Genomic DNA, 20,428 nt, shown 5'->3' on the forward strand with positions numbered 1-20,428 from the left:
AAACTTGTTTTGAGAGTCATTTTGCTAATGAGCCGGAACCCCTCTCAGGGCCTGGAGTGTTCTTCTTACACAGTGCAAAAAGAGGATTCAACACTCTCCTTAGCTGAGTTTCCCATGGTGTAATTTCATCTGCTGCTTAGCTGTGATGCCGCTGAGCCATCTGGTATCTTCTTAATTAAACTATTTTCAGCCTAAATTGTAATAATAAACCCCAAAGTAGCTTCAGAAAGGGAATCCGAGAATGTCCAAGGAAGTTTGCAATAGACGTTTGTAAGAGAGCAAACTGAAATCAAGGAAACCCTCAAAGAAGAGGCTGAGGAAGTGAGTCAATACAAGACGTAGTCATCCAGGAGAATGTTTGGCTCATCTCAGCTACTTGGATTTAAGATAACGTATGGGTAGGAGCCTTTGCAAGCGTGCCTCAGCTTTTGATTTGACTAATTTAGCGCTAGCTGCCCTGCCTTTTTTTCCCGTGTTTTCAACATGACAAACGTTTGTAGTGGCTCTGAGGAAATTTACTCCTTTTTTGAAACACCTGATCATTATATATCACCTCCATGTTTTCCTAACTGGGTGAGATGTCTGCGCTGTTGTGTCATCACCAAGACACAACTGTGGGAGTGCTGGCTTCCTAAGGGCTGCAGACAGATCTCTCATGAAGGTCAGGGGCCCTCAATGCAGAGGGCATTGAAACTAATCAGACCAGAACTTGAAGCTCCCCAAACTTGGTTGCATTCCTTTCACCAGGCATGTAACTTCAGGAATGTGAGTCCTCCCCTGACAGGGTCCATAGTCTTTCTCTTCCAGCCCTGTTGCCCGGACACCGTACCAAGTCTGAAGGGGGCTGTCTTTTACAGATGTCAATGATATGTGACCCTGCCAGAGTCTCCCCCATGAACTGAGCATTTATAAGCTTGTGCAAGCTTAATGGCAGTGCAGAGCCACTGAGGGATGAACAAGGACCAAGAGCTACTATCATCAGCTGAGAGAGAGGGTTTTTTGTGTGCGCGCTGTCGACAGAATCTGATTATGGCAGTGGGGCCACAGAGCTTGTCTCCAGACAATAATTCAGCACAGAATCACACACACAATCAGAGAATGGTTGACGTTGGAAGGGACTTCTGGAGATCATCTAGTCCCAAACCCCCCTGCTTATGCAGGGTCACCTAGAGCACGTTGCACAGGATTGTGCCCAGATGGCTTTTGAATATCTCCACAGAAGGAGACTCCACAACCTCTCTGGGCAACGTATTCCAGTGTTCTTGGTCACCCTCACAGTAAAGCAGTTTTTCCTCGTGTTCGGACAGAGCACAATGGTTTACTTCTGTTGCAGTGTTTTTGTTGCTGTTTTTGGTGTTTTGTTTTGTTTTTTTCCAAAAAATTGCAACCGGTTCACAGCAAGATGCATGATGGAAGTTCTTAGCTTAGTACAAAATCTCCTTAGAGGTCATTTAGCCACCTCATGATTTCTCCTGATTCCTGAAAATGCAGTGAATTGCTCAGTGGTAGGTGTCCTTGTGTATGCCTGAGGTTGGGAAGGAAGCATGTTAGAAGCATGTAACTGTCCTCCTGCTCATACAGTTGAGAGTTCAAATGCAGCCTTGGTGGCAGCAGGGCATTTGTAAGGAGACGGCTGAAGCTTTCGGTTGCTTGCCAGTCAGTTTTCTTAGTGCTTGCTGGTCTAACGGGGCTGGGATTAGATGGTGCAAAGCATCCCGCCACTCTGATATCCCTGTCCTGCCAGGTGCAGGGAAGCTACAACCTGCAGCTGAGCTGTTGCAGTTGAAAACTTGATATTTTTCCTAAATTCCCTTGTTAAATCTCTTTCCTCTCTCCCTTGTATTTTACCTGGGAGAAACATCCATGTGACTAATGTTAGAGTTGGTAATTATTTGTTGGTGAGAAATTATGCCCTGTTTGTTCCATGTAACCAGAGGAAAGACTTGGGTGACTTATTATTTTATATCTAAATATATATATCGTAGTTCCCTGATGACTCCCAAATCAAAACATCGGGATTACTGAAGGACACAACCAATAGTTATTAGGATGTACTGCACTTCACTGGTGTCTTTTCTCAGAAATTTCAAGGCACTGAACTACTTTCTAATGTAGAAGGCTTAATAGCACATTTGAGGCAGAAGTGGGAATCGTTAGTTCCTTTCCTAGTTGGAAAAACGGGAGTGTCACGAGGAGGGATGGCAGACCAACAGAAAAAGCATCCAAGAGGTCTATGCGTTCTCGCTTATCAGCCAGAAACGCTAGGGATAAGGCTTTGAAATTACTGTGATGTGAAGTGACGGCAAAGCACGAGATAGTTGCAAGCATCAATCCTGTTGCCTGCTAGTGACTCTCAACTCACTACTGCAAGCTTTGGCCAGAAAACTCTGCCAGCTCAGGATGTGAGGATGTGTGACCGTTGACTGACAAAACCTAGCACCAGCAAAAGACCCAAGTACAGAGGCAGAAACGGGTAGAACTTACTTTGCTCCAGTGACTGAAAATCATTATGCCAGCAAAAGCTCAGCCTTACTGCTGCAATCCTGCATCTGTGAGAGGTTCATTTTGCTGGTGTATTGTAATGATACGTTTACTCTGGTACAGTTTAGACCGTGCCTTAGGCTCTGGGCTGCTTGCTTCATTTTTGAAAATGGGACTTACATTCTTGGGTCACTTAGAGACGATTAGATCTCCAACAGGAGGACAGCCTTTATTCCTAATAACTTGTCCTCTCCTCTAGACCTCTTTCTCTCTAGGCAGAGGTTTCTGCACAATGTATCCTTTCGTTGAACTACTTTGTATGTTACTTATCTCATAACTTATGGTTATTATTAAAAGGAAATTTGTCCTGATAGGAGCTCAAAACTTCTTTGTAGCTGACAGTTCACATTTGTCTTGGCAGAGTTTTTCTTCCGCGGCAGCTCATGTGCACGTCTTTACAAGAACCTGCAAGGAGTGGGGAAAAGAGGACGAGAGGAGAGGGCTATTAGCCAGAAAGGGCGCAGCAGCATATAAATGCATAGTATGGTCTGTTTGTATCCAAGATCACTCCTCAGTAGGAAGGAGAAGGTTGCATAACGCAAGTCTCCCGAGGACACTGCCCACAGCTCATTTAACTGGGAGGTCACACACACAATTCATTTCTGTGATGTTGCTTCCTCGAATACGTTTTCATAATTTAGCAGAATGTTGCCAAACATTTCTGTCAGGGCAGAGCAGTTACTTGCGTCACAGGCAGCTGATAAAGGCATGACTGTGCTGATATCAAGTCCACGTGGTCTGAGAGGTACAATGTGATGTCCATCTGCTGCAAGCGAGACAGTGAGGGTCAGCAGTGCTGCAGTACAGGTTATTCATGCACAGACCCAGCAGGGTGCAGCGCATTTGTGCCAGGCAAGGAGCTTACTCTGCCAGAGCTACTTCGGTTTTCCATGATTCCGCTTAAGCCCTAGCGAACCCCAGCTAAACTTGTCACAAGGTGAGAACACCAATGCTATGAGGCTGACAGAGTTAACAGTGTGATCAGTTATCAGTAACCTTAACCTGTGTTGGTCTCTGTATGTATTTCGCCAGATGTGCTAGAAACGTATACAACTGATTGTAAATGCACTTGTGTAGGAGGCCTGAAAAATTACGCGAGGGAGGGGAATTTTTTTTTTTTTTTTTGGAAAGATATCAGATGTGGTATGTCTTGGAGGAAAATAAACAGCAGAGCACAAGGCACTGGCATGGGTTTGTATGCTCCCCTGCAGCCTGATCTAGCATCTACTTTGTTCTCTTTCTTGGGCAGTGGGTCAAGCCCTTATTGCCTGAACTTAACTGTGTGTTCTTTAGGGCCAGGGCTCTGTTCTCCTTAGCAATTGTACAGCACCTATACGAGGTGTTACTCAGCAGGGTCTTTGGATGTTTATATATTGCAAACGGTTCATGATAATGATAAACAAGTGCTGAGTTGATGCATTTCCTGGAATCCACGTTTAGTATTCCTCTGGTTTGCAGAAACATTCCTGTGGATGTGCTTTGACTTAAGGTGCTCTTCTTACTGTTGGGCACACTCTTCGGAGTGTTATCCCTGAACTGCTGCTGTGCTATGGCAGTGATAGGAGCAGTTATCCATAGATCACTCTCAAAACGAGAGGAAGCTGCAAAGGTCTATCCTTTTCAGAGTTTTCGTCAATGATTGAGAGAAAAAGGAACATGCTTATTAAATTGCAAACGATGTAGGAGCAAGTATGTTGAAGTAGAATTCAGAGTGATTTTGACAAATTGTAGAAATGGTCTGAAAGCAACAGGAAGAAATTCTGTATGGACAGGTGCGTTAGACAGAAATAATTAGGTGCACGCATATAGGATGGGGACCTGACAGTTAGGCACAAGTCCTTCAGAAAAGGATTCAAGTGTGCAATGAATCACTGGCTGGATACAACTGAGCAATGCCATGCGCCTATAAAAAGAGATGAGCTGCATGTTGGGTTATATGCAGAGGAGCATGTTATGTTGTTATGTGACTCATGCATTGCCGCTCTGCGTAAGCAAGGCCACCGTTCAAGTGCAGCATGCAAATTTGGGTGCCACATGCAGGATAGATGCGACTATTTGAAGACATTTCAGAAGAAACCCATGAGAATGATCCCAGGGTTAGAAAAACATGACTGTAGAGGAAAGACTGAGTAAAAAGTGATTGTTTAGTCTAGAGAAGAGAAGACAGGAGCCATCTTCAGATAACAGAACTCAACTGCGTAAAAGGTATCGCAGAGATGATGATCTGTTTTCCTCGTGCATGGTGTAGAACAAGTAGGAACAGGCATAAACTGAAACAAGAAAGATTCAGTTTAGACATCAGGAAGCCTTTCTAACAATAAGGATAGTGAAGCCTTTTGCCTCGGGAGTTGTGGAGTCAGCATTTAGAAGTCTTTAAGAACTAGTTAGACATCCACAAGGAAAAGCTCAAGTAGAATTGATGCTGCTCCCTTAAATTCCCTTCTGTGACCTGACAGTTCCTCGGTAAAGAACTGTCAGTGGTACTTGTTCAGAGAGAGACCCTAGGGCTCCTCTCCTGTGATCAGAGCAGTAGTGATAATATACAGTCCCCATAAAGCTTTCACTTGAAAAATATTTTCAAGAGACCACTTTCACATTCAAAATATTTTACCAAGTTTTCTAAACGAAGCGTTTCACCTGTTGCTAGAAATGTAAACCCCTTTTTGTAGATGCATAACAGCAGCCTGTGTCAATGAACACGTATAACGAGAAACCTACAGGAAATAAAGAATCTCTTCCTTTCTGCAGATTGACATTTCCAAATGCCATTATCTGGTGGACTTGGATACAGCAGCTGAAACCCCAAGGGAGCCAAAGTATTCCTCCAACAAAGAAGAGTGGATCACCATTGCCTACAAGCCATTCCTAGATGCGTCCAGGTATGTTTTACGTATTTGAGAGGGAGGGAGAAAGGCTGGCAGGCCTATGAACTAATTCTGTTTGTTGGTCTGCTTACAAAAGTAGCTGTATACTGGGAGCAGAGATATGTTAGCAAAAGCCAGCTTGAAAAGATCTTTCCAGTAAAGACAACTTCCTGGCTACAGTACAACCGATGTCAAACTTGTACTTGCGATGTTTGTTACCTAGGCTGCTTGAGAGGATGAAACTAGCTGAGAAGGGTGGGGAGGGAAGATTATATTTAACAGGAATCCTCCCTGTGCACTTCTTGCTGAAGTAATATATTTTTTTTGTTTTGCTTTCTAAAGAAATGAGACCTTTGTCGTCTCCTCCCAATAGACTTTTGAATCTCCTATCTTGTTTTGACCAATTCAATAGACCAATGTAAGTCAGTCTCAAAGAGAGTGGGCTCTTACAAAGTTTTATGAAAGCTGGCAGATGGATAGAGGAGACAGTTTCAATGAGTGAAAAACCAGCAAGGTCACTCCTTTATTAGACGTCAGAGAACCTGCCTAAGAGACCGCTGTCAGAATCCAGGTTTCATTAGGTCTGCCCGCTCACTGAACAGCTTGCTTGTGTGTTTGGACAAGAATTTTTTTGAGAAGCATAAATTAGAGTGAAATTGCCTTCCTCCAGGCTAACATGCAGTGGAATCAGGTTTGTCGAAATGGGAGTGGTGTTAATACATCCTTGCAAGGACAGCAACTCTCAGCTATGAAGGGATGGTTATTTATTTGTTTAAAGCTCTGGTCACCTAGCTGTCATACCAGGACAGAGAAGCTGTGTGAAAAAGTCTCTGGAAAAGAGTAACACTAAAGTCAACACCTGTTTTCCGTGTGAGACCTAGTAGTAGATCTGTGTTGCACAGGGAGGGGGATTGCTGAAAGTAGTTAGAGAGTAAGGAGGAGTGGAAATGTGCTTTCCCCAGAAGTTGCTCTCATTATTCCCAGCTTGCTGACACAGATAAGTTTCCTAGGCAAGGTTTTTCATGAACTGTTTTTGCTCGGAGACCTGCTGTTATTATGTTAGAGCAGGACTTTAGGAAGGGAGAATGAGATGGCCAGTGAGTCTAATTAAAGAGGCAGTAGAAACATCTGTGTAACAGTTTAACAGGACTGTGTAAACAGACAGTTTAACTGTGTAACAGGACTCCTTGTGCAGAGCACATGCAAATAGCTTCAAACGTTCAGGGGCATTTCTGCTTTAAATACGCGTTCAGGTGTTTTCAAAGGTGGTATGTCTTGCTATTCTCTGCTGAACAAACTATGATTGTTTGTACCTGATCTAATGTCCTTTGAAGTCAATCAGAGGCACTGGATCAGGTCCAAGTAAGATTTTTGAGACACCTGGGGTCCCATCATGGGGATGTCACTTGCTAGGGGTGCTTTCAGGAATAGCAGGCTATCACGACAGCCTGCCTAGTGAAAGCAAAGCAAACTATTCTGGTAGGGCTGTACATGTCACAGGCTTCTCCGGAACGTCCTGGATTCTTCATGGCTGTTTTCTATGGCTTTTTCTGATTTTTTTTTTTTTTTTTTTTTTTTTTTCCCCCCTCTTCTTCCTGTCCTCAGCTGATGTTTGGTAGAGAAGGAGTTGATCTGTTTTGTGGGGCTTTTGGATTATTGCACCATGTTCTCTTCAGCCTCCACCCTTAGCCTCTGAGCTTCAGGTTACAGCTCCTGAGAGATATACCATTGTTCTTTCCTCTGAGCACCTTTCCTATCCCATTAGAAGCTGTGCCCTGCTGAATACAAGCCAGCATCTGTCTGGGAGCAGGAGGGCAGTGTGTCTGCTCCTTTTGCTGGTAGAAAGCTGTGCCTGCAACTGTAGGCCTTACCACAGGAGGGACACGAGGGTTTGGAATCCTCTGCCTTGACGCAGGGTTTCTTTTGTTCGTTTCTAGCTTGCCTGGGGATGTTTCCTGTAAGGTGCGCTGGTGTATGAGATACCTTCTCAGTCATGACCCCACTCTGCTCTGCCAGGCTGCATGGCATCAATGTAAGGTTTAAAGCTTGAGCCAAAGACATAGCTCAGTACCTATCTGGTTAGCTGAGTCCTTGTCACGCTCTCTTCGCTTTAGATGTTTTAATGCTGTTTCCCTTGTGAGCTGCTCTGTGAAATTCATCTGCCGCTGCCCTTCTCATTTGGGGAAATGGATGGGATTCAGGAATTTCCCTATTTACTGCCAATCCTCTTTGTCTTGGCAAGCACAAACACTGGGCTGGCTGCTCAGGAGTTCTGCTTCCTGAACCGCATAGGCAGAAATGCTGTTGCATTGCAGGCTGCTCTGCCCTTCTAGGGAAAATGCTGTCAAGGTACTTTTGCTGGCCTTGGGAAAGTAACTTGTTCCCAAGCTTGGCAGTGCAAATCTGTCCAGTCATCTTGATTTGACATATTATAGTATGTGTTGCATTTAGATGGTCTAAAGTCCAGCTAGAACCCTGAGCTGCGTTTCCTATTGGCTAAGCATCTCTGAAGGCCTGGAGCCAGCCTCCAGGTAACCCACTCAGTACAGGGATGTAGATGTCTGAGTTTGGTTCTTTGTATTTGGTTTATGAAGGGAGAGAGCGTGTGGCTGCTACCACTGGAAGTGACGGTCCAGCTTTTTGCAGCAAAGGTAACATCTCACCGTGGACCGGCAGCTTGTTGTGAGGAGCTGGGAGCTGCAGAGAGATCCTGAAACTCCAGAATACTGTGGCCATGGTAATAATGATGAGGTGAAAGAGCAGAACAGTGGGGAAGACAACAGAGTCCTTCCTGGCTAAGCAATAATCGAGTGCTTAGAACAAAGGAACAACTTACCTAAAAGTAGCGGAGGGAGGAAGGGGACCTTTTTGGCTGCAGGGTCCTCCTTAACAAAGGATGCTGTTGCATTAGTGGGAGACTAGAGTAGAAGAGGGTTTGCAGAGCGTGTCCCGAGAGGAGATCAGGCAGTCAGGTCTTTGGCCTTGCTGGTGTGCCTTGACAGCCTCCTTTCCTTCTCTCCTTCCTGTTCTTGTGCTGCACTGAAATTCTCCGTGCTGTTCATTATCAACGCCTCACAGCTGGAGCAGAAGGGAGGTGCAGTGCCTTCACCAGTGGAAGAGGCCAGGTTGCCATAGCAGCGTGTCTGATTTACATGCCTGCTGTGAGTACCTCCAGAGCTCCCGCAGTTTGGAGCGCTGTGCTCTTGTCCCCTCAGCAGGCTTTCAGCAGTTGGCAGGTGGGGCAGATAGAGTGCATGGTGCTGGTGAAGGACAAGAAGGGCATGTGCTCAACTTGGGGTATCCCTGGGGCTGAGGGAACCAGCAGTGTCTCCCTTGTCTTGTCACCCTGCTTGTCTGACAGATTTTCTGTCCCCCTGATGAAGAATGGTAAGTCAATAATCACACCTTGCCTAGCAGGGGAAATGCTTAGCTATGGGCACAGCTTCCTAAGACAGCTCATGGAGCGATGAAGAGGAGAAAGAGCAAATCCTATGAGGTCTGATCCACCCTGTACTCCAGCCAGTGTATCATTTAACAGTATCATGTTAAAACTTGGATTCTACAGACAAAGTCGTGGCCCCTTTTGCAAGCCCATCCGTATCAGCATGAGCAAGAGAAATTTTAGAAAGGCTCCTTTTGGATTGCCAGCTTCGTTATTTTTTTTGTCACGTATTTTACTTTTTTTTTTTTTTTTAATTTTAATTTGGCCCTTGGAGTAGAGGTAGGGTGGATGTGTGATTAAGGGCCTGAGCTGGAACTTGGTGCTCCTGTAAATGTGGCGCGGTCTCTTAGCATCCCTGTGCTGCAGTTTTTTATTTGGACCAAAAGTTTGTTAGCTCCTGTTTACCTCCAGGAGTTCTTTGATGATGAATGAAAGAGTGAGGCTCTTCAATTTCATAACAGTAGTGGCAAATAAATACATTTTCATCATTTGGCATCCAAATATTGAAATTTTGCTGCAATGTCTGTAGAAAGGTTTCCCATAGCAAGTGCTCATAACCGATCTGTTGAGCTCTTTGCTCTGGATGTGTCATACCATCTCTACAGTAAGACAGCGTCGTTTGCTCCCCCCCCCCTCCTCTGAGTGTGATTGAATAGTAATTTGCATAAAATAATGGGGTACACGCAGTTCCCAAAGGGGGAGCTGACAGAAGTTTTGCAATAGATTGGCAGCTGACAGATGAGCCACCTGGCAACAACTACGGATCTGCCTGGCAATCAGATAAGTTTCAAGGGTCTGTCTCATGTTGCAGACCCGGGCATTAACTGTTGTGCTTTTGCTGAGAACGGAAAACCTCATTTGCAAAGCAAGTACTCCTGGAGGATCTTTCTGCCTTGGGCTGCGGCAGCCTCTCTTGCTGCCAATCAGCCCTTCCTTTGCTTGCTTCTGGCCTTAAGCCCAGCTTGTGGAGCCCAACTAGAGCGGGCACATCTGAGCCCCAGAGGGAAGAGACTGAGAGTTATTGCTGCCATTCTTCACCCAGCTGGAAGTTTCTCTCAGGGCATCATGATGCACTGAGGCTGTTTCATGGATGCAACAAGTACTTCTATAGCCCAGAAAGTTATTGGCAGACCTGACGACGGAAAAGGTATGGAAATCCCAGCAAAAATATTTTTGTATTTTTTAATTTGGGACAACAAATCTAAGCAGTGCGTCTCTCCTACAGTTGAGAAGTTGATCAGTCTGGGGTGCTTAGCTACAAGAGAGCAGCAGTAACCCACAGTTGTAGATGTAGCAGCATGTTAGGTGCTAGAAATTGATTAGGTCAAAGGATCTCAGAGCTAGTAGATGTGTGGGCAGAATTCTTTGCAGAGTCAGACGCACAGGTCTGTGGGTAGAGTCAGGGAAGATGCGTCAGGACCTTCCTATAACAATTCAAGCTGCTTGCGTTTCTGAGCGTGTGCCTCCTCCCCTCCCAGCTCAGCAGAATGACGCATCTCTTAAATCCCGCACCTGCTTCCGCACAATAATTTGGAAGTGCCCCCCGCTACCTATGAAGTAAGTGTAAAAGCGCTATGAAAAGGCAGCTCTTTTTCTCTCCCTTCCTCCCCTCTTTTAAAAAAAAATAAAAAAAAAAAAGTATCCCCTCAAACTGAGCTGTGAGGGAAGCAGCCAGCTTAGATTTCAGGTCTATAGCTCCAGCGCTGTAGAGCAAGGAGCATTGGGGGGGGGGGGGGGGAAAGCAGGAAAAAAAACCCCTCCAGCTCTTGTTCTTTGAAAATAAATGACCCTAGCTGTTCAATTCACTCCTGCTGAACTGAAGGCTTCTGGGACTTACTGCGAGTCTCACATTGACGTCAGCAAGTGCAAATGTAAATCTCAGCTGGCTCTGATAAATGGTGCTGCTAATTGAATTAGAGAGCACTCTAAGCCACCAGCTAATTATGCTCCTCAGGAAGCTGCTTTGTCCAGGTCCATTTAATTCTATATTGGCTCAGCGCTCCAAATCTGGCAGAGAAAAGGGGAAATATATTACAGCTCCCTGCTGAGGAGCACATATTTTCCAGCTCTTTAGGCTGAGCCGTCTGCTTGCTCCAAATGCTTGTGCTCTCACCCTTGGGTTTTCCATCATAAAAAATATTCTTAATACAAGATTAATGATTCAGTCACCTTGTACTAGAATATCATCACCCTGGTTTGATAAGAGACTCTGTCTCATTCCCTTTAGCAGTGCTTTCCTCCATGTTACATGAAATGGTTTCCCTGCTTTTGTTTTATAAGTAGCTAAATCACTTGTTAGGTGCCCAGTTGGTTCAGAATTTAACACCTAGAGGAAGTGCAAATGTTAATGGGTTCTCAGAGAGCTTTGATCACAGGCTTCCTGTGTGTGCCAGCAGCCAGAAGGTACTAGGTCCTGCTCATGTGGCAGAGATCCAACTTCATCCTGCCTCCTCTTCTACCTTTCCTTTCTCCCCTTCCTCCTCATGCGTCTTTCTGAATTCTGCTGACTGGAGTGAGAAGTTCAGACTACAAGATGCAATTAGCAAGAAAGAACAGTTCTCTCCCCCCGCCCCGGTGTATAATCTAGCTGCTTCCATTCCAAGTAAGTCATTGAGTTTGGAAGCAAGGACTTGAACTCCTTCACTTAGCAGTTCTTGCTCCTGGTCTAGAAGAGCATCCACTGGAGTTAATAGAACAGGGCTGTTCGGTTGCTTTCTCCTGAAGTAGTTCATAGAAATATGCTCAGCACCAAACAGTGCTGTGGTTGCAGCTCTACGGGGCCTAGCGGGGTGCTGTGCAGCTCTCCCCTAACTGGGAACTGCCCTGGGTGCTGTCCCAGAGACCAGAAAAATGGAAAGTATTAGGACTTCCTTCTGGAGTGTGGGAGACCTCCCACATCTGGGGCACAGCAAGGACTGGGCAGAATTTGCCTGTTGCCCAGCTCTGGCCCAGAGCCTGCCATTTGAAGAGCCTTGCTGTAGCAGTGTTCTGGCAGCATTGCACTGGACCCTTGGCTACCCAACTTGGAATCATTGTGGCCTTGATCTTGCTACCAAGATGCTGCATGGGAGCTCTGTGCTCCTGAAGGCTACACACACTCACAGTCTCTGGGGTGCAAATTTAGAAGCACATGCAAATAGAACATAGAATTATATATACTCGCTGTCTTCTGTCATCCCAACCCCTTCCATGTGCCATCTGTTGTCTGAGGTTGCTGAGGCTGACGGAGCAAGGTGACAGGAGGTAAAGACTCCCTGTTTGAATTAAAGTGCTCTCATTGCTTTCTGAGCTGTAAGTGCACCAGCAGTTATGATTATCTCATTGGAAGCAAGGCCTTCAGGACCTTGCCACTGTGTAGTTAAGAGCAGGAAAGAGAATAACAACGTGCTTGCGTCCAGACCACGTCTCTTTTTGGTGAGAAAGCTGCTGCTTAACAAACATAAAGGCTGTGCTTACAACTATGGACCACATATCCTTGGTGCCCCCATTTGCCATATCATTTTCAGGTATTCATCGTTTTGGACCTGAGCTGTGTGTGGCTTTTTCTGAGTGCATCAATGTTGTTATTTTTAATATGCATCTTTTATTTTCTCTTGTCTTGTTTTTAACCCATGTCCTTAGGCTGGGTAATTTATAAATCTTGTCAATGAGGATTCATTTTGCTATGGCACCAGAAGCCTGGCTAGCTAACACCCAGTAGAAACCAAGGATTCCTTATAGACCTGAGAGTTCAAGCGATAGTATCACGTTACCTTGAAAAGCAGGTTGAACTTCATTTTGGGGATCTCCTCTGGTTAAATGAGATTTACCTCTCTCTGTTCTTGGAGCAAGTACTCCTTGTTCCGGGGGGAGTTCTGCCCAGAGAAAAGGAATGTAGATGAACTGCATCCTTTATCCACCAACTCACTGTATTGTTAGTTGTCATGGGCTTTGTGTCTTCACAGTATGTATGACATCCACTGGTGGGAAGAGCAGCTTATCTTTCTGCTCTGCATTTCTCGTCATTTTCCGCCCTCGATTCTCTTTTTTTTTTTTTTTCCATCAGTCATTCCTGCCTCTTTTCTCTTTCGTGATCTTCTTTCTGCCAACAGTATTTTTCTCCTCCCATTCCGCTGCTGATAAAAACTATGGAGCAGTGAGCACTGACATTCAAACTACTGTTAATAAGGGCTGAGTTGCCAGAGAAATTAGGAGCATGTGGAGAGCTTCCATTGCTCCAAGTTGTTGTTTCAGGCTGTCAGCAAACTCAGGGTGATGGCACTGAGTAAGCTTATTTAGGAGGATTTGAACTGGCTTTCTTTTGCTACTGCCAGATCTTGAAATAGCCTTCTGTTCTACAATGCAAAACTGAATTCTGCAGATTATCAACCTGAGGCGTACGGACCACGTGAGCTCACATGAGCACGTGAGCTATGCTGGGCCCTGTAGTTAGCACCTCTTAGAACACCAGCAAGTAAAAGGTGTAGGGAGTGCTTCTCACAAAAGGTGTGAAGAAGAGGAAGTGAAGACAGGCTAGTATGTGTTTCCGCAGGACTGTGAGAGGCACCAGTGCTGATGGCACCACAGGCACTTAGTTCTGTTGCTCCAGCAGTCCGACCCACTACTGCTGGAGTGCCACTCGTTCATAGAGTGCTGGCCTGGGCAGGCTGTCGTTATGTAGATGCATCCAGGTCGAGGGGAGGACGTGAACCAGCAGTGTTGTCTGACTACTGTCAGCTGTAAGCCTGGACTGAGTGGCTGAAAGCATTTTCAGTGTGACAGACTCTATAGTCAGGACCTCAGCCATCGGCTGTAGCTGCTGCCTTCCTCCCTGTCCCTGAGCTAAATTGTGCAAGGCAAATTCATCCAGTTACTTCATTTTTAACTCAAGCTGTTGCTCTTGTTCTGCATGAACCCAGAACTCTGGGGAATTGTGCTAGTTTTCACCCCTTCCTTACAGTGTAGCGTTAAGCTGATATTCACTCTTATTTTTCATTTTACTTAATTTAAACAGCATTGCAAGCAGCATGAACGCAGTTGCTTTTTTTTTTTTTCCCCTTCACTCGAGGGAAACGAAGTGAAACTAAACCATTCAGAGAGCAGCAAGCTTCAGTATCGAGATATGTATGTGTGTGCCTGTGTTGTGTGTGTGTGTGCACATGTAAGCTTGTGCCAACGTTTCTGTTGGCTCAGGCAATGGTGGGCTGTCAGGCGCAGAGGAGGAGATGCCAGAATAAGTTCAGCAATGACACAGTGTTTGTTAGCCACAAGAGATGGAGGAGGAAATGCAAGCGTTCTTTTCCAAGGGGGTGCTTTTACTTCTAGAGACTGGAGAGAGGTCAGCCTCTGATTTTCAAGCACAAGGAAATGACAGCTGCAAAAAATGTTCCTTATTCAGAACACACCAAAATTACCGTCTTCCACCTAGTTATTTGCTACTAAGAGATTCTGATTTGAACATATTCCCAATTCTAGCGCCTCAGGAATTCGCAAAGAACTAGCATTTCCAGTGGTTCTTTTATTTAGGAACTTTGGTGGGCCCTTACCAATTTGTAAGGGGCCTAAATGTTACTACTGAGCTTTTTGTTTTTTGGAAGTGAAGCAATCAGCATTTTATAGACTAAAGGGCTTTGCATATATCTGAGCGCTTGGCAAAAAGCAGGCTTACAGGATGCTGGATACTGAACGAAGGCAGAGTCTCACAATTAAGAATGGGACTTGTGAATTGTGGGAGTTCAGGTTCCTTTGGCCTCTCTGAGGGTAGACCGTACTTTCTGTCTCATTTTTCCCCTCTCCCAGATGGGAATAATACTACCTCCCCATCACTTTGTCTGTCTGGAGTGGGAACTCTTCAAGTGAAGAATGTTTTGCTCTATGCTTCTGTAGCATCTCATATAAAAGGACGCTGATATTGAGTGGTGCTGTGGCAGTACAAGTAAGAATCACCAGCCTTTTCCTGGAGGATCTTTGAATTCCAAGCTGCAGGAGTTCAGGAGTTTGCTGTTCTCAGTCATGCTACAGTGAGGTTGTCTAAGAACCCTGAGAGCCTCCTGGGAGATTGGTTCACAGTCGCAGTTCCTGCCATTGTTTTTTTGAACTGCATCTTTGAAAGATATCCAATGCTGCCTTACAAAAAGCAAACAAAACACAGTTCATCTTTCTTCTGAAAGAGACTTAAATTGGAAGTCCAGAACCTTGGCTATGTTACCAGGATAGCTGCATGAATTACAGTGAACAGCAAGTACATGCTGGATCTGTGTACCATCACTGACCGCTTGGCATGCTGCAAATCACGGATTTGAGTGCTGCTGCTGGCTTTATGTTGGTGGAGTTAGACTTATGTTTGTCAAGGCGCTGATAGTTTACGAACAAGATGATCTTAAAGAAATAAGGTGTAGAGTTAAGCCTCAATGCTGAGAAGGCAAGACTTGCCCCAGCCCTGATTTCAAGAAATTGCTCAAAATTTCATAGCTTCTAGGAGGGTTCAGCGTTGATGATAACGGAAATTATCTTATTTTTCCACTTCATATCTAAACCTGGATTTTACTATTAATTTGCTCAATAGAAGAGTGCATGCATTTAGAATATACTCAGCCACCACATCTCCAGCAATTAGCAGCCAAACAAGGGGTACTAATTTGATACAGTCATTAAGCCCTCCATGCTTGAGTACTCTGCTGGCGCAGTTGCTGCAAGATGCTATGAAACACCAGCTCCTGGCACCAGGAGGTTGTGGAGTGAATAGTGACAGCCAGCAACAAATTGCCTTGTAGGTCTTAGAGCAGTGCCTCCATCTTTAATTCAGTACCCTCAGCAGAAGAGCAAAACTCTGGAATCCTGGAGCCGGTCAAAGTTTGTCTCTACTTCAGGCATTGTGAAGGAGGAGGCCAGACAGATTGAACAGAAAATAGGAGATGTTGGGAACTAACTGCAGCCTTGCTATCTTCCAGCTTCATAGTGTGTCCTGAGGGAAGGGAGCTGTTTTTATCTGTATGGTACCAAGTCTTCTGTCAGGCCCACAGGATTATACTGCTTGCTGTTTGGATCGTGATATTCAGGAGCTAAGCTTCTTTCCATAATTATGCCTTCCTCCCCTCTCTCCCCTTTAATCCTACCGGAGTAGGTGGTGTTGGAAGAACTGAGCAGGCTGATGCTTTTAAGCTGGTAACACTGGCACAAACCAGCTTTGGTCCCACTGACGAGGAGAAGATGGACTGGGCTTTATATGTCTGTACCACTGTCATTCCCCACATCGCTTGCTCACCAGCCCAAATCTTTTTCAAAGCCTCATTTCTGTCATTTTGCATACGTTGGCTAATGAGCGCTTCAAGGACGATCTGTTTTTCCTTTTTGGTTTCAGGTCCTCAAAGCTGCTGCGTGCGTTCTACATCCCTCTCCTGTCAGAACAGCACACATGGTATGCAAACTATACTATTCTGAAATCCCGGAGGGTGAAGCAAATCAGGAAAAAAATGGGAGGCTAGCAACACACCTGGTAAACAGAATCATAAGCATCCACTGACACTGCTGGACAGCTGGCTAAGCCTTCTTCAGTTCCCTTTTTGAAAGACTGTGCGCGTAAGATCCACTAATAAAGATTTCCCATGAAGTGATTTCACTCTGCAAGCCTCCAGCTGTAAAAAGGGTACATCATCTGCTTTCAGTTCTCGATGTCAGGTCTCTGCTCTGCCTACACAGAACATACTGGTAAGAAACAGTTTGAAAATCCAGCAGCCACCTACAAACATATTGTCCCTGCTGCTCCCTGTGTTATTATCTATTACACTGGAGAAGAGGAAAATGAAAAATAACAAGGAATGACAGTGTGAGGTTATGCTCCAGGTTGCAGTCTGGCAATGGGAAAACCCAGCTCCACCCTTCTTTCTCTCAGTCTCTCTGTAGTCCTCATCTGCCTAAGTAGTGCTCACTTTCTCCCACGGAGCTTTTTCAGATAACAGTATTTAAGAAAAACATTTTTAAAGGAAAAGAAGGGGGAGGGCAGGGAAAAAAAAACCCTGGGAGAAAATTAACTGTGAAATGCACTGAACGTCAAGGAACGAGGTAGTCTATGCCATGGAGAAACAGCCTAAGGTTGCTCTGCCCAGGAGACGCTTTCAAGGAAAAACTTGTGCTTTTGGGGAAAAAAAACAAAACCAAAACTGATGAATTGTGTCAATTATCTGTTTTAATGGAATCAGGGTATTTTTGTTATATCTTTGATAGTGTGAAACACAGGTTTTGTTTGTTATTCATAATTCCTTAAAGAGGCCTCCTGTAACATCCTTTGAATTCTGGTCTACGACATCTAAGATTTCCAGAAACATCCAAAAAGGAGAAAAAATTTTAATTTTTCTTTATATGGTTCTGTCTCCCAAATCTACAAGGCAGAGAGTATGTGTGTTTCATTGGTCCAGTATGCTCCAGAGAAATGCAGTATTTGATTATAGCTCCATTTTTTTAAAACATGTTGCATTGCAAGCCAGATGAAGAGGCTTTTTTCATCTGTGCAGGAATGGGATGGCGTGAGATAGAGCTGAGAGGCAGTGCCTTTTTTTGCAAAAAGGCTGCACAAGCTTTGTGCCCCGCTCTTACACCTGTGAATACATTGGTCACGTGTGCAGTGACAAGGTGCCAGAGCAGGTGGATCAGGAAGCAGGTGGGTTTGTATGCAAACAGCAAAGCATGTGCCCCTGGGGATACGTATGCTGGTCCAGGTGCAGAATCCTGGGGTAGGCAAATCTCTTGGCCGGTCTGCAGGTTAACAGCTGAGCCGAATGGGAAGGGCAGGCTGTACCATCAGGGCTGTGATTTAACATGACACTATTGGGTCAGAGCAGAAAGAGCTGGACGAGGAGCAAGGCATGGCTGGAATCAGAGGAGACGCCTTGGAAATGTAGGGAGTGGCTAAGTCCCCTTGGGGCACTGAACGCAGAAGAGGAACATTAGGAACATTCCAGAGAGGGGGAACAAAATGGACTCTAGGGCCAGTGGCTGCAGTTCCGGTTTAAGATCCCTCCCCAAGTAAGATAAAAGGCATGGAAGCCAGTGTTGAACCATGCTGCTGACTTCCGAGTTCTTTCTGATTAATCAACCAGGTCTGCAGCTAGGAGTGTCTTGAAGAGGTTTTCCTTGGTGTTAGCCTCAGAATAATTTTCCAGATAGAACCTGGAGACCAGAGAGACAGGTAGCTTCCTCCAACTCTGAAACGATCTTGAATTCTCTTCAGCCTCTTGAGCCCTGATTGTGACTCCAGAACAGCCGACTGCTCACAGCATCCCCGGGTTTTGATTCCCTTGTCTCCTCTTGGAAGAGGGAGGAGTCACTGTGCAGAGAGTGATTTGCAAGAATGAATATATGTGAAGTTGGCCTCAGATCTCTTACTACTTCTGAAACTTATATCTGCAGTTGATTCTACCATTTAGATCAGTAGGTGCTAGTGAGTGACATGCTTCAAATATATGAAACCAGTAAATACTGTTATCAGCCTGTTTGTGGATATTGTGATTTGGTGATAGAGCTCTCATTAAGGTCTTATTTCAGCCTTGGGTGAGCCGTAAGCACTCAGCTAATGTGTTGTGTTCTCTGTTTTTTGTGCTTTCCTGTCTGTGGAGCTTGTTACTGTAGGTAGAAGACGCTCTGCATGCAGGGCTGGCACGGTTTCCATCCCAGCTTCTCTCAGCGCTCTGCACATTGTAACAACCCTATTTTCCTGATCTTATTTCTCTCGTGATGTTGAAAATTTCCCTATTGTGGTCTGCAAGCAGAGTAGAGGATGTGTCTGTCACCTGTCAGAAAAAAGCGAGTGGAACCTCAGAACTGACAAATGGCTGGAGACAAGCTGTGTTTAATGGAGGCCAAGAGTTCTGATTCTCCTTTGCATTTCATTAAGGAGGAGTTTTTTTAATGGCCTTGTGCTTTGTTGATAACACGTCTTATACAGTTCAAACCGCAGTAAGAGCAAACAGTTCACCTCTGTTGTCTGAGTGATTAGAGCATGGAGAATGCAGTCCTCTTCCCTTTGACCCGCACTGTATGAAGGAGCAGTTTAAAGTTGAAACTCTTTCTGAACTCAGAGTTTGAAGGCGTAGGGGGACCATTGCAGTGTGTAAGTCTTGGCCTTCTGCAGAGATGGATTTCACTATGTGCAAATATCACCCCTCGTGACAGCCAAATGTGGTGCTTAAAGGATTTCAGCCAAGCAACTTGTGTCTTGGGTGAATCGGCTTGAAAGGTCGCAGGCACATTGCAGATCAGCGTTGCAGTGTCTGTATTCATGGTATTCCCCTATATCCCTACAGCTGGCTCTCTCCCTGCTGAAAGTTTACATGTGTTGAACAGGCCTCTTCTGTGGTGAATCAGAATCAATACTCTTGTCTTCCTTGTTGCCACTCCCCTTGCTCATCTGTGACTATAAATTAAATAAATGCAATTGAAGAACCAATTGCACCTCCCTCTGGTGCTGTTTGTCTGACTGTTCTGTGATGTCCTAGCCTTCAACCTTAGGTTTACCGTGAGAAGACGTTTCAATAAGTATCTATTTTGAAGGACTGTGGCTGCTCCACCTCCCTCTCTCTTTTGATTCCTGTATTGAGGGGGAATGGTGGGAGACTGATAACTTGACAATAATTAGCAGATATCAATGTTTTCCAGAGGAAGTCAGCAAATATTTGGTTCCTGGAGGTAAATGCAGGTGCAGCTACAGGCACTGGTCCAGCTTTCCATTCCAGAGGTTCAAATCAAGGCGGCGGCTCTGTTTTGCTGCTTCCCCTACAAACAGGTGGAATCAATCGTGCCACCTGGAGAATTTGCAGGCTAAAGAGATGAGGCAATGAAAAGAAGGGTTGTTATTCTCATTTTTTGGATGGTGAGTGAAGATCAAATTTTAACACTGATTTCAGTGGGAAGTTAAGTGATAAAGTGCTTTGAAGATCTTCACCCGACATAACTCATCCAAGGTCACCTGTGGAGTCTGTGACTACAGGTTGTTTCTTGTCTAGTGTCTTTGGCACAGAATGAGCCTTCATAGCAACAGGTAAAGCCCTCCAAAATCCCTTTGGACTCTTTTCCTTTAGTCCTTGTTAGAGCAGAATCATTGTCTTGGGTAGTGTTCTCTGGCAACCAGAATGTAGCATGGAGACAATCCATCAACCCCAGGTAAAACCGTCTGCTATGAGAAGGTGAAGTTGCTTCTAATGGTGTTTTTATCATAAGGACTGAGCTATAGGTGATACTTCTGATGGGAAAGGCTAAAGCTCCCCTCATCTGTTCATAATTCACAGGTCAGGGCTTTTGCACAGTAGTGAGTATTTAAGCAAATAGCATTCAATAGCAAGAAGATTACTAGTAAATAAGCAGACTCGATGGAGTGAGCAGTCCAAGGAGTATGTGTTTTGGGGCCTGCAGGAAGGGAGTAGGACAGACTGCAAGAATTGCCTGCCAGGTTCAGGACTCTCTGGATGAAGAATCTTGCTTTCTGAATGTACATGTGGATGTGAAGAGATTTGTGCCAAAAGGTGGAGCTCTGTCTAAAACATTTTTAAAGCATTTTGTAGTTTGCATTGCTGGTTTTGTTCTCAAGCTTGGTGGAGGGGAGGGGTCCTGA

At 45.0% G+C, this 20,428-nt stretch overlaps 1 protein-coding gene across 7 annotated transcripts in view; it reads left to right on the plus strand.

Moving 5' to 3' along the window:
- ALG9 (ALG9 alpha-1,2-mannosyltransferase) overlaps window positions 1–20,428 on the plus strand; it is an 89,941-nt gene that overhangs the window by 19,114 nt on the left and 50,399 nt on the right. For 3 of the 7 annotated variants that reach the window (XM_068916944.1, XM_068916941.1, XM_068916943.1), the window contains exons 14-15: window positions 5,290–5,420; window positions 16,187–19,267. In XM_068916944.1, the coding sequence (XP_068773045.1) occupies window positions 5,290–5,420; window positions 16,187–16,310 (255 nt within the window). In that variant the 3' untranslated portion in view covers window positions 16,311–19,267. Of the gene's footprint in view, window positions 1–5,289; window positions 5,421–7,342; window positions 7,438–7,999; window positions 8,143–16,186; window positions 19,268–20,428 lie in introns of those variants that run through there. The other 4 variants (XR_011135929.1, XR_011135928.1, XM_068916939.1 and 1 more) reach the window with 4 other exon arrangements.

Source organism: Struthio camelus, chromosome 22 (assembly GCF_040807025.1).
Source record: "Struthio camelus isolate bStrCam1 chromosome 22, bStrCam1.hap1, whole genome shotgun sequence".
Taxonomy (NCBI): Eukaryota; Metazoa; Chordata; class Aves; order Struthioniformes; family Struthionidae; genus Struthio; species Struthio camelus.